At 33.5% G+C, this 14,216-nt stretch overlaps 1 protein-coding gene across 1 annotated transcript in view; it reads left to right on the top strand.

The window, feature by feature from the left end:
* Positions 1–14,216, top strand: part of LOC115210729 (titin) — a 678,167-nt gene that overhangs the window by 421,421 nt on the left and 242,530 nt on the right. Inside the window, exons 290-296 of the mRNA XM_036506041.1 lie at positions 180–346; positions 1,589–1,720; positions 3,607–3,779; positions 5,018–5,113; positions 6,688–6,987; positions 7,704–8,015; positions 8,517–8,546. Coding sequence (XP_036361934.1) covers positions 180–346; positions 1,589–1,720; positions 3,607–3,779; positions 5,018–5,113; positions 6,688–6,987; positions 7,704–8,015; positions 8,517–8,546 — 1,210 coding nt within the window. The remainder of the gene's footprint in view (positions 1–179; positions 347–1,588; positions 1,721–3,606; positions 3,780–5,017; positions 5,114–6,687; positions 6,988–7,703; positions 8,016–8,516; positions 8,547–14,216) is intronic.

The raw sequence follows: 14,216 nt of genomic DNA, 5'->3' as shown, positions 1-14,216 counted from the left end.
AAAGCAAATAATGAATAAAGCATAGCAATTTGTTATGCATTTTTTTTCCCTTTATATCAAAACTATACGTTAAGTCCCATTATGTTCTGATTTCAATGATAACTAAAACTCTCTCCTCAGAATTGTACAGCCTTATGTCTACATTAAAAATTAATATCAAAATTTATATAATTTTTTAGAGTTCTGATCATTACAAAATTGAATCAGATGGCAAGAAACATTCCCTATTTGTCTATGATGTTCACCCTGATGATGAAGGAGAATATACATGTAAAGCTTCAAATCCGAAAGGAGAATTAACAACCTCAGCCAAACTAACAGTAAAAGATGATGTATCCCCACCTAAGTAAGTGAAATTCTTTATAAGTTGAACCAATACACAAACCTCCCAGCTCACTACATACACACACACACTTACACTCACATATCAAAAACTGTTGGTAGCAGCCTGCAGAATTCTGACATTGTAAAGGTTCTGTTGAATTTGAAGTTGATAGTATCTTGCTTCTCTTTCAATCTGTCTGCATATCAGTATGCTCACACATTAAACAGTGCAGGGGCAAACATACTGCTTTGTCTAACTCTTGTTATTCGACTGACAGGCTGGATTTCTACTATCCAACAACAACTCAAGTCACCATCCCTATGTGGAACTAGCAGAGAAGAATAAAAATTTTAGGAAAGCAACCAAACTTTTGGGGAATATCCCACATAAATACCTTGCTGATAGAGTCAAAATGCAATGAACAGGTTCTGATGGTGATCCCTGCAGTTATTCTGAAGCCACTTTACAATGAATACCATGCTGACTGCTTTAATCCTTAAGGAAGCTATACTGTGACTCTGGTGGGACATTTTAGGATATTGATTAGAAAAGGTTTCGGAGTATATATTTGGCCAGCATTTTCCTGGCAATGTACAGAATGCTATTCCATGTTAGAGCACAAAAATTTGTTCCCCTTTTTCATATAGATATTATGGATGTTAACCCCCTCAGACCTGGAGCCCCTGTCTCTAACTCTACCCTTCACCCGAGCTCCTGAGCAAAAAAAAAAAAATACATAGTTGCATATACAGTTCAAGAGTAATAACTGCAGGAAAATTAAAAGACAGAATTGGTTGCATCGTCTTTTTCTACGTGTGTTGTTCATTTTGACCATCTCTACATTCTGAGTTCAAATTCCATCAAGGTCAACTTTGCCTTTCATCTTCTTGAGATCAATGAAATAAGTTCTAGCCAAGTACTGGAGTCAATCTTGACAACTTCCATCAAAAACTGCTCTGTGCCAAAATTTGAAACTATTATTATTGTATTTATTAAATATGTAATTGTGATATATTAACTAGATTTCATATTACTGATTTTGATGATATTCTTAAATATCTTAAATTAAAATAATTTGTTTACAGGTTATGCTTTCAGAGTAATGTAACAAGATATTTATGTTTATGACAACCTTTCTTATTTAAACTTCTTGCTATCGTTTTCTATATTACAAAGTGAACAGTAAAATGAATTAATGTTTATAAATAACTGAAGGAAATCAGTGAATAATACTCTTAATTTTTTTTTTTTTTTTTGTTTCAGAGAGACCAAAAAATCCATCTATGATTTACCACCATCATTTTCAAAACGTCTTCCAAATCTGTTTGTTAAAGAAGGTTCTTCTGTTAGGTTTGAATGCAGAGCTATTGGTATACCCGATGTTGAAGTATTCTGGTAAACTATACTTTTGCTTTATCTTGATATGCTACAATGTTTAATAACATATTTGAAAGGTTTTTTTTCTGATTAATGCACATTTTTAATTTACTATTTGCATTTTACTAAAACATTAGATACAAATTTCAAAGGAAGAACTGTGACAAAGATATTTCCTTGGTATTTATCAATATCAAAATAGAAAATAACTGGTAATGTATTGGGATATGTAATTAAAAGTTAGATTATAAAGAAGTTGCTTTTAAGTATTTGATCCAATCTTACTCTAAGTGAACTTAAACGCTGAGAAGTGGTGTTGTCCAATAACAATTATGTAATAATTCACTACGCAAAGTTTTAGTACACCAAAGGAAACCATGCAGGAGCCTATTTCAACGCACAGTTAAACACAATTCAAGATAACAGTCTTCACTATAAAATGAAATCTGAAGATCAAAAAAATAACTTTTTCTTTAAAAGTATTATAACTCTCTCTCTCTCTCTCTCTCTCTCTCTTATCATCATCATCATCATCATCATCATCATCGTTTAACGTCCGTTTTCCATGCTAGCATAGGTTGGACGGTTTGACCAGGGTCTGGGAAGCCAGGAGGCTGCACTAGGCTCCAGTCTGATCTGGCAGTGTTTCTACAGCTGGATGCCCTTCCTAACGCCAACCACTCCGTGAGTGTAGTGGGTGCTTTTTACGTGCCACCGGCACATGGACCAGAGGTGGCTGGCAAATGGCCATGATCGGTTGGTGCTTTTACGTGTCACCAACACGGACGCCAGTCAGGAGGCGCTAGCATCTGCCATGTTCAGACGGTGCTTTTAATGTGTCACCAGCACGGGTATCTTAACTACAATTTCCATTTGATTTTCATTTTGATGTTGGTGTTAACGCACTTGGCTCAATAGGTCTCCTCAAGAACAGCGGGATATATATATATATATATATAATATATATATATATATATGAAGTTGCATGATATCAAGCTCAAAGTCATGAGGTAGTGAGTTTAATTCCCAGACTGGGCTGTGTGCTATGTTCTTGAGCAAGACACTTTATTTCACATTGTTTCAGTTGACTCAGCTTTAGAAATGAGTTGCTATGTCACTAGTGCCAAAGCTGTATCAGTCTTCGCTTTTTTCCTTGGTTAACATTGCTGGCATGGAGAGGGGCAGCTGGTATGCATGAGTGACTACTGATCTTCCATAAACAATTTGCCCGGACTTGTTCCTTGAATGGGAACTTTCTAGGTGCAATCCCATGATCCTTCACGACTGAAGAGGGTCTTTACTCTTTATATATATATATATATATATATATATATGTGTGTGTGTGTGTGTGTGTGTGTGTATACACTATATATTTACACTTATAAGATGACCTTTAAATTCTAAAATTTACACTAAAAATTTGGGGTCATCTTATACCACCATTCTAAAAATAAAACTTTGAATTTTAAGTGATTTTATAAGTAAGTTAATCTCAGCTTATGTGTGATAACCACAGACATATGTGAACAGATTAACAAAATAAAAAAAATTATAACATAGGTAATAAAAGCACTTTTACTTTATATATTATTGGCATATCTTCATAATAAATAGCCTATTCAAGAGATAATTCTATATCATTGAAATCAACTTTTATCTATGTGAGCTTGTCTGAGAAAATACAAACATCAAGTTATGGTTGCACTTGCAGTAACCTGTATCTTATATATATATATATATATATATATATATATATATATATAATGTATGTATGTATGTATGTATGTATGTATGAATGAATGAATGATAATTCTTTACTAATAAACCTGGTAACAGGCATTGTTTTCAGGATAAAAAAATAAATATATTGCAATTAAAAAAAAAATATTTGATATATTTCACAGGACAAAAGATGGATATCCTCTTCAACCAGATCCACGCTTTAAGTTAACTGAATTTGAAGGCAACTGCTATTTGGGCATAGAGAATGTCCAACCTACTGATCTTGGAATGTATGCATGTGTTATTACCAACAGAGCAGGAAGAGCTATTACATCTGGAAGTTTGAATTTTGAAAGTAAGCTTTTTATTCAGTAAATCATAAACGTAACATTTATTGATTAAACAATTACATTTTGAAAATAAGTTTAGCATTTAATAAATATATGTTTGTGTCACATACAGAGGTTAATGCATACAGGCTCACATATGCAATGATATCCACACCTGCATCGATTTATACATGTGCACATGCAAGCATACACAAACAGACAGATGGACCAACCAACAGTGGATGTTACTAGCATTTTAAGAAGTTGTCCAAAAATGTTATCATGGCATTACCTGGCGATGAGATGTGATATCATAGCTAGAATATTATACAACAAAATCCATAAGGAGATTAATCCTGAGGAGGCAAATATTAGAAGCTACTGTGATGTGGAAGACATAATCACACACATTATGAAAGGATACTTTTGTTAAGATTTTCATAAAATATAAACAAAACGGTCTAAATATAATGATCTGGGATATATAAAAGAAGGTGCACAGTACTTGAAATGTGTAATAGTTGAAATGTCAATAGTAAACTATGCACAGTTATTGAAATGGCATGGTTTTCTTGATTGAATCACAGATGCATTTCTCTGATGCACATCTTGGATGATGACTGTCAAGAGGCTCAAAGTAAAGGATCTGTGTGGGTATTTTCATGTCTAGCATCCTTTTTGCATATCTCAACTATTGGAGTTAATGGTTTAAGTCTTATGGTTTTTATTTTTGCCAGTACTTCATCCATTGATCATAGTTCAAATTAAGTCTCAAGTTTCCTTATGAAACCTCTCAAGTGGGTGTATTTGATGTTGATATGCTACCGATGTTTCACAATCATAGAATAGTGTAAAGATTATAACAGATTGACACACCATGATTTTTTAGTTTTGAGCTTCTGGATATGTTTATGCTTATGAAAGTCATGGTGTGGTAAGATTTCAAGTTTTCTGTAAGCTTCTCATAATTGGTTGGTGATATCATTGTCAAAGGAGCAGGATAAGTGAAGGATGTAGATAATTGTTTGAAGATATCTTCTTACTTCTCCAGGTGGATTCATGCATTCATACTTACATTCTTGTCCATGCTCATGCATCAAAACACACACACACACACACACACATCACATCATATATTTATATATTTGTACTTAATGCATACATTTATGTATAAATTAATATACAATGTAAATTATGGAAAAGATAAGAGCATATGTAAATTAAGGAAAAGATGAAATAAAAGATATCATTTATCGTTTTATAGTTCCAGATGAAATGCCTGCTAGAAAGAAATTTGATGCAAAACCCACCATTATACCAGATATACCTGTAGATAAAAGATATGATGATTACCCTGATAGTAAGTATGTGATTATTTATTGGTTATAAAAGAATTCTGTAAATGGCAAATATTTTCCTTGTCAGATAAGTCTGAGCTCAAGCTGAGATATGTGATTGGAAGTTTTTAATTTTATAAGCATTACCACCATAATTTCCCATTTTCTTTCCCATAAATTATGCATTAACTATAACCAACAAATCTGGCTATAGTTAAGACATTGGTGAGTAGTTGACTTCTTATGCAACATGTTCATAGCATAGGCTTCTCTCTTGCACACTACACCTAATTGTTCTTATACTCAGTTTTTCTCTCAGCCCATTTGTTTTCCATCATTCATACTTACAAAACACATCCAGAGAATCATGCTCAACTTACTACTGACAAGCCTTTCATAAAATCTATCCTCTACTCAGTGGGAAAGAGGGAGAGATAGATTCCTTTTGTTGTCTGTGGAGGCAATAGCATCCTGAACTTTTTCCACACATTCTTACTCTGAGTACTATTGTTTTGGAACACCTATTTTCACTGCTAATTAGGTCACCTGGATAATAGGAATTGTTGACTACTACAGAGAACCTTTAAGTTTTTGAAAGAATCTCTATAATGCAAGGGTCAGCAAACCAAGGTAGATTACCTCAAGCAGGGTAAAAGTAATATTCTTGGGGGTAATGAGAACTCATTAGACAATTAATATTATATGAAAAAAACATGTTCTTTGTTACAACAAAAATTTTTCTGACATAAGGAGGCAGTCAAAAAGTTGCTGCCTTTTGCAACAACCTACCTTTGCAAATAAGGATTTTCCACTCTAATGAACATAAAAGCAAAAACAGAGAAATTGATTAGATCCTGAAGACTATCCAAATTGCTCTGGCATCAAAATGCCCCAATTTTAATGAAATTGTAACAAAATTGAGACATCATTGCTCCTAAGCCTAAAGTGAAAAAGTTTCAAGAAAAATCCTTTTGTTTCACAATGAGGATATTAATTTATTTTATTGCATTTGTTTTATACATTTTATATTTATAATTGTATTCTCTATATAAATAAATTCAATAAACCTTTTGAATTCAAAGAATCTATGATTTTCTTCCTTTCAAATCAAGGAGGTAATGTCAGCATAAATTTTGGAGTAATTGGTTAAAAAATTTCTCCAACCCCTGCTTTAATAGGTGCAGTTACTACTAACCACTCCTGTTCATCTACTACATATGAAGACCTTTTTTGTCAACCTGTATGTATTTCTTGTGTATACCCATAGTTTGCATTGGATACTCAGCCTAAAATTTCTGCTTATATAACTCTTTGGTCCATTGATTCTGCTCTCACACTTGGAAAACTACTTCCACTTATTTGACAAATTCAGCTGTGAACTCAGCTGTTTATTATATATGAGTCCTCCAAGTCAGCCAGTCAAGAATTCCTCTGTTATTGATTAAAGAATTATATAAACAGGTGGAGTTTAAGGTATCAGTTTTAATATTTCAGTTTATGTTTTTTGTCTTTAACAAATTTATATGAAATTGAATTTTATATTATAAAATCTGGTGACATTGTAATATTGTATAACCTTTTAATTCTTTTTTTAAAGTTTCTGGATGCTATGCAGGTCGTCCATCTATGTCTGATATCAAACCAACTTCTGCAAGGCTTTCTTGGGTTCCAGCTGTGTCTGCTGATATTCCTTCTAAAGTCGGTCCAATTACATATAGCATTGAGAGTAGAGAATTACCCCACAGATCATGGAAGCCATTTGCATCTGGAATAAAGGGAAATGATCACTATCTTGATAATCTGAACCCTGATACTGAATATATGTTCCGTATTAAAGCTGAAAATAAGAATTTTACCTCAGAACCAACAGCACCTGTGATGCTGCCAAGAAGAACTGGTAAGTCAAAGTAGAAATCATATTTGAGGTACAAACACATTTTCATAACTTGTTTCAATTATAATTTTCCTTTTTAGACATAAGATTAATTTCTATGAAACAAGGGCTGCTCTTCATTGAACAGACAACATTACATTATTGGTTCATCATAAGTAAAAAAGAAGTGACTGAAGCAGAATTTAAACTTAGATTACAAAAGTACAAAATAACTACTGCAAAGCATTTGTTTGACTTCAATTTTTTCTGTTAGTAATGTATATGATTATTATTATGACTAGTGAGGAAAATGGGGAGGATCCACTGGTTGCAGTATTCCTATTAATAAACTCACGGGTGTGTGTATGTGTAAGGAAGCCTCTTAGTATCTAACCTCACTTCCTTCTCAACTTCAGCCTCACAGACCTTTGTATACCCCTAGTTTGTAAACCCATCTCCATCTCTGATTATGACAAAGAGAAGTTGAATACACAATTAATTCGAAATTGAATTAAAAATTTAAATATAAAGATGATTATTTAAAATGCTTAAATGTATGACTTTATGTTTGAAAAATATCTTTAATATTAAACAAAAAGTTATTTTATATTTTATAAAAATTTCCACATTTTCCATGTGCATAATTTAAGATCATAATGTTTGCTGATAAATTCAGGTTATTTAAATTGTGACTTTGAGGTCTTAAATAGTTATGGAATTAAAATATTAAATCTTTTCAGCTATGCCATCGTTTCCTTTGACAAAACCACTACTCCCAGATTTCGGTGAAGAATCCACGAGATTAGCTTGGAGACCCATGCAACTTACTCCTGAAAGTAGCAAAAGAAGGCATACACCACATACCTATAGGTTGGAAATTTCTGAGCTTCCAAGTAATGACTGGATACCTTTGGCAAGTGGTATACCTGATACTAGTCATTATATTCATGGTTTAAATCCAGAAAAAGACTACATGATTCGAGTCAGAGCAGAAATTGATCATGGTGTTCTAAGTGAACCTACATATCCAATTACTTTAAGAAGAGCTAAAGGTAAAAATTCAGTTTTTAAATTGAAACAATTTTCTTTTATTGAGCATTCTTAGAACAGTTATCCTTTACTAGATTTAATTTCATTGCTTGGCTATTCATAAATAAACTTTTGGTTGTCTCATGACCATTTTAAATGTCTAAGTAATCTTTAGATAGCTAAATATTCTATGTATCCTTTTCACATATCTCTAAAAGTATTTTGTTCTATTTTGTTTTATACAAGACTTACTTGTGAACTTTATATTTTCAACATTATCCCCTAAGGGCAAGAATACTATCAGTTTAAAATGAATAGTGCAACAAATTAAAAATTTGGAACATAAACATTGGTAATTAAAGTTTAATTTTAAAAAATTACAATATAATTAGTTCAAATAAGATACAAAATGATGTAAGAAATCATTGTTTCAGATGAGAAACATTTTTATAATGTTATATATTATTATTAAGAAAGGGTGAATTTTTTCACTTGTTATTTGTTGATATATTCTATGTCTTCAGGAATATCCATTGAGTGGGAGAAATATCCAGGTAATATAATCAAAATGATTAAATATCATTTTAAGCATGTGGCATGCCTGAGTGATTTTATACAAAAATATTTTGAATATATTTATAGTGTATTTATATTTAAAGCTGCTTTATGTACACATAAAGCAGCTTTAGATATATGTGGATGCAAATGGCTTCAAAATAATTTTGTTGGTAATATAAAAATATTTTAATTAGCATTACATACTGCAAGATATGTATATGTGAATCTAGGGATCTATGTGTGTCTATAGTCATGCACTTTGCAAATATATGTAAAAAAATTTGAGCAGGTAATTATGAAAATTCTAAGTTGCCTGTGTATATGAAACCCCTCTCATCAATAGCATAACTAATATACTAAAACAAGAGAGAACATACATATCTAGAAATGTATGTATATATATATATATATATATAGCAAATAAGAAAACGGAGAGGATATAAAATTGACAGACATCAACCGGTAAACATTCCAGTATGTCTATTTATTCAAATGTATTGGATGACTACACACACATGTATAAGTGGTACAGATTAGTGAGTGGAAAAAGCTAGTAACTGCATAAACAAGGGTGTGAATACATATAAGCATATAGAAACAAATGAGCAATTGAGCAAATGAGCAAATTGGCAAAAAACTAAATGGGTGTGCAGGTGCTAGGTCCTTATGACTATTTCTGCCAAGAGGCAATGAAATCTTCCAGGTTATCTCCACCTCTTCAGTGTTATGCAGGGGTGGGCAGACAAGGCTTGGATAGTAGATGTGCCCCTAGGCTTCTTCAGAGGGTCTAAGTGGTTGGTGGGGCTAATACATATAAAAGTCAGTTACGAATAGCTAAGTTGTGTTTCTCCTTTCAAATAGAATAAGAGTAAGAGCAAACACAAGAATACAAATGAAGTACAGCATAGTACAATGATATGTGTATATATATATATGTATGTATATATATATATATATATATATATATGTATGCTCAGAATATCTGGTGAGGAAAGATACATGATTACCTCTCAGATAGTTAATCAAGTCCTGCAGGATAGTTCATAGCAGTAACATAAATGAACCACTGTTCATATAATTGGTATTATTTATTTACAATCATTCAGGGCAACTATTGCCTTGCTTGGAAACAGATGAAGGTTGAATCCAATCATAGAAAGAATCTCTGACTTAAGCAAAATTAGACATTAAAAAGACAATGACACTGATGCTGCTGCTACTGAAGATGATGGTGTATTCATGTGTGTGTGTGTGTGTGTGTGTGAGTGTGTGTGTGTGAGTGTGTGTGTGTGCACGAGTCTCCTGTCTGACATACTTTTATGTTGCTATTGACATTTTGTTTACAAACACACATGCATTTGTACAAGCACATATGTTTCTATGAATTGCTTTAAGTTATTTCGCCATTCAGCAATAGAGACTTAACATCTGCCTCAAGTAGGAAATACAAGAGGAAATAAAGGAAGTAAAAGGGAAGCAAAAGCTGATCTGTCTATCAATGTTAGCTGATTTATTCCCTAGTAAGGAGACCAAAATAATTTCGAATATAAGTAGAACTCTTTTGAAAACAGTCTTTGCAATAGAACAGAAAAGACTTAGTTTATAAATTTCACAGAAAGCAAAAATATATTTTATTTAGATTTTGTCATGTATTTTTGAAAATAATTGCTGTGTATGCTTTCCTTTTTCTTTTTTATTCTGAAATTATTCACTCTATTTTTTGCTTTCTTTTGTATATGTTTTCCTTGTTTTATTTTTATTTCTAACTTACATGGATAACCTTTTCAAAGTTTCAGATCTGCTTTAATCATTGTTTTAAAGACAATGTGTAATGGTTGAGTTTGATGCATTTGTTAATGAAGTGTGTCATTGATTTTCCTTAATAGCTGACATTCCATATTCCAACTTCATTCTCAAAAGTGGTGTCTGTGTCATCCATAAAATATATTCTCCTCATCCTTCCCTTCTTTCACTTAGTTATTAGTAACTGAAATATCCAATTGTTTTGTTCAAAGTGTCTCTTACTCCATCTTACGAATTCATGGGTTGTCTTAATGAGTTAGTGAACACCACCAAACAAGTATAGCTGTTTGATTATCTTTTGTCCTTCAATGAAGTGATCTGTCTCACCTCACTCTGAAGTTAATATTCACAATTATTTCAATTTGCAAAATTTCTCTTGTCCAACACTCCAGACACCCTCAATTTGTTCCTTACATTTATGCTGTACATTTATGCTGTACATATTTATGCTGTATACATTTATGCTGCACATAAAATAAATATATCATTTAATTAAAAGATGAGTTGTCAAAAACATAAATATGCCAATTATACTTTTCACCATTGTGACAACATAATTTATAACTACTTAATAAATTAGATAAATATTCCATGCTTGATTGGGGAAGGAAACTAGGTATGCTTTCCCTGAGGAGCAGTAACAAAAAATTAATTTGGTCCCTCCAGAGAATTCTTTCTCTTATAATTCTCTCACAGCTACTCTTTCAAATATTCAAATTCATTTCAGTCCTTCTGATTAACATTATAATTTGCATGATATACATATATGCATGCATGCATGCATCCATACATACATGCATGCATACATACATACATACATACATACATACATACATACATACATACATACATACATACCCTGCTGTTAATGTTGAAATTCCAATGAAGGACCTTGAATCTAGGTTAGAAACTGGCTTTCTTTATTGGCAAGAAATCTTGAAATAAAACTGAACAATGACATACACACATGCGCGAGCACACATGCACATGCGTACACACACACACACACACACACAAAACTGGCACTCGGTCAGTTACAATGATAAACATTCCAGTTGATCAGATCAATGAAACAGCCTACTTGTGAAATTTATATGTAGGTGGCTGAGTATTCCACAGGTATGTATACCCTCAATGTAGTTCTTAGCGAAATTGACAGAATGACAATATGAAATATGACAGAATGTGATGGGGTTGGTCCTTTGAATCATAGGTACAACTCATTTTTGCCAGCTGAGTGGACTGGAGAAACTTGAAATAATAAATACATACATACATACATACATACATACATACATACATATACACACACACACATACATACAGATATATATAAGCACATGCATTATCATGCAAACATTTATTCAAATCAAATGAAATAAACTAAAACCTGTAGATTAAGCAATGTGTAAAATGAAATACAAAAGAAAATTAAAAGTTCATAACTAAATAATATAATGTTGTTGCTGTTGTTGTAATAGTTGTTTTGCCATGGAATCCCTCTGTAGTCATTCAACATATCAGAAGTAGAAGTTATATCAATTTAAAAATTGCACTCTACTGTCTGTATGGCTTTTACAGTTTAGCCAGACCTCATAAAAGTAGCAGCCAAATCTCTCTCAATTCATAAGCTTCTGTCTTGAAACAGGACATGTTGGCTAATGTAGTCCTGTGTTCTCTGCACATATACAAAGGGCAGGAGATACACAACTGGAATAATTTTTATCATAAGCTCCATTACAGTTAAAGCTGGGCAAAATAAGAACAAAAGTACATATGGACAACAAGCATACACATGCACACAATAAACATATACACACATATATACAATATACATCTCCCCCGTTGTTTGTCTGTCTGCCTTCAAGTTTGTCCTTATGGGATGAATAAATGATGGATTTATTCCTATCTGTATTATACTAAAACTAAAAGTTTTTTTTTTCTGTTATTTGATTAAGATGATAAAGATTACAAATAAAATTGTCATTTCCCCCTTTAAAAAAAAATCAAGTAGCTACCACCGTTCGGCCATCCTTTTTTCTTACTTTCTTTTTTTCTCCCTTTAATCATTTATACAACTTTTGAGCACCATAAACTGAAAGAGAAATTCTCCCTATATTGAGATATGTTTTAAATCATGGGTACGTGATTTTTTTCTTAAAGGGGAAAATTACTATTTTATTTAAAATAGAATATTAATCTTTATCATCTTGTTCAAAAGGCAGAGAAACAGTCAGAGAGATTATCTCTTTATAGATGAAGATTAGTTGCAATTGGAGGAGTTGAATCGCATAAGAATGGAAAAATAAGCAACAAATGGGTTGTACCTTATAATGAAACTCTTTTAAGAGCATTCAAATGCCACTGAAATGTTGAAATCATTGCCTCAGTGAGGTCAATTATGTATGTCATCAAGTACAAGCTGAAAGGAAATGATCAAGCTGCTGTTCAAATAAACAATGATAATGAAATTAGTCAATAACTAATGGGTAGGTATATTGGACCATCCAAAGCAGTCACATCCATCTTAGGATTTTCAATTCATGAAAGAGCACCAGCAATAGTGAAACTACAAATTCATCTACTAGATGAACAAAGAATATTGCTCAGAAATAATGAGGATATATATGGCTGTCAATGAATGACTTACAAGAATAACACTGACAGAATTCTTTTCATCGTGCATCAATGATGATTTTGCAACAACATTATTTTATGTTGAAGCACCCATGTACTTGAACAATAGTAACAAAGAATGGCAAAGAAGAAAGTGAAGAAAAGAAGTTGAAGGCCATTTGAACATTTTCAATGAAGAAATACCTGATTGTGTTTATGTTGTCACACCAAAGGCAGGAGAACTGTATTATTTAAGAATTTTATTGCAAATGCCAAAACCTTCCCAGGCGAAGAATGCACCCCACAACATAGACTGGTAGTTAGTGACTTTAGGATCAGGACTAAGAGGGCGACTAGAAGACGACCAACATGGAGAAGAAGGGTCTGGAAGCTTAAAGCCCCTGCGAATGGACAGAGATTTAGAGATATGTTACTTGAAGCCTTTGACGAAGTGGAAGGGGGTATAGCTACACATGGGGTAGAAGACAACTGGACGTTTCTGAGGGACAACCTGCTGAAAGCCGCTGACCAGATCTGTGGCTGGTGCAAAGTCCCCTTAAGACCCAAAATAACGTGGTGGTGGAACAATATTATTGACAGGGCTATTAGACAAAAGAAACAGGCTTGGAAGGCCTGGAAGAACGGTGGTAGCAGGGAAGGGTATCAGACTGCCAGAAGGGAAGCTAGGAGACAGGTCTATCTAGCCAGAGGGGAAGCAGATAAGAGAAAATTTGCCAATGTCCTGCGCCGTGAGGATGAAAGACTTGAGGTATTTCGTGTTGCAAGACAGTGTGTGAGAGAGAATCGTGATGTGGTAGGAGAGAATGCCTTTCCTCCCTTGGACACAAAGACCGGTTGAGGCAAGCGAAGTCGATATAGAACCTCATCCGACGACAGACACCCATGCCAACCCCCCATGCTTGCGAAGACATGTTGGGGCAAGCGAAATCGAAATCGAAACCGAATTGAACCAGCCAGGATCCCTGGCCTGGTGGTACGTAAAAAGCACTATCCGACTCGTGGCCGTGGCACGTAAAATACTCCAATGCGACCGTACGACAGGCACCCATGCCAACCCCCTTTGCTTGTGAAGACATGTTGGGGCAAGCGAAATCGAAATCGAATTGAACCAGCCAGGATCCCTGGTCTGGTGTACGTAAAAAGCACTATCCGACTCGTGGCCGTGGCACGTAAAATACTCCAATGCGACCGTACGACAGGCACCCATGCCAACCCCCTTTGCTTGT

The sequence above is a fragment of the Octopus sinensis genome, linkage group LG1 (genome assembly GCF_006345805.1).
Source record: "Octopus sinensis linkage group LG1, ASM634580v1, whole genome shotgun sequence".
NCBI lineage: Eukaryota > Metazoa > Mollusca > Cephalopoda > Octopoda > Octopodidae > Octopus > Octopus sinensis.
The sequence above is the reverse complement of the archived record's forward strand: the minus strand, read 5'-3'. Positions and strand labels throughout refer to the sequence as shown.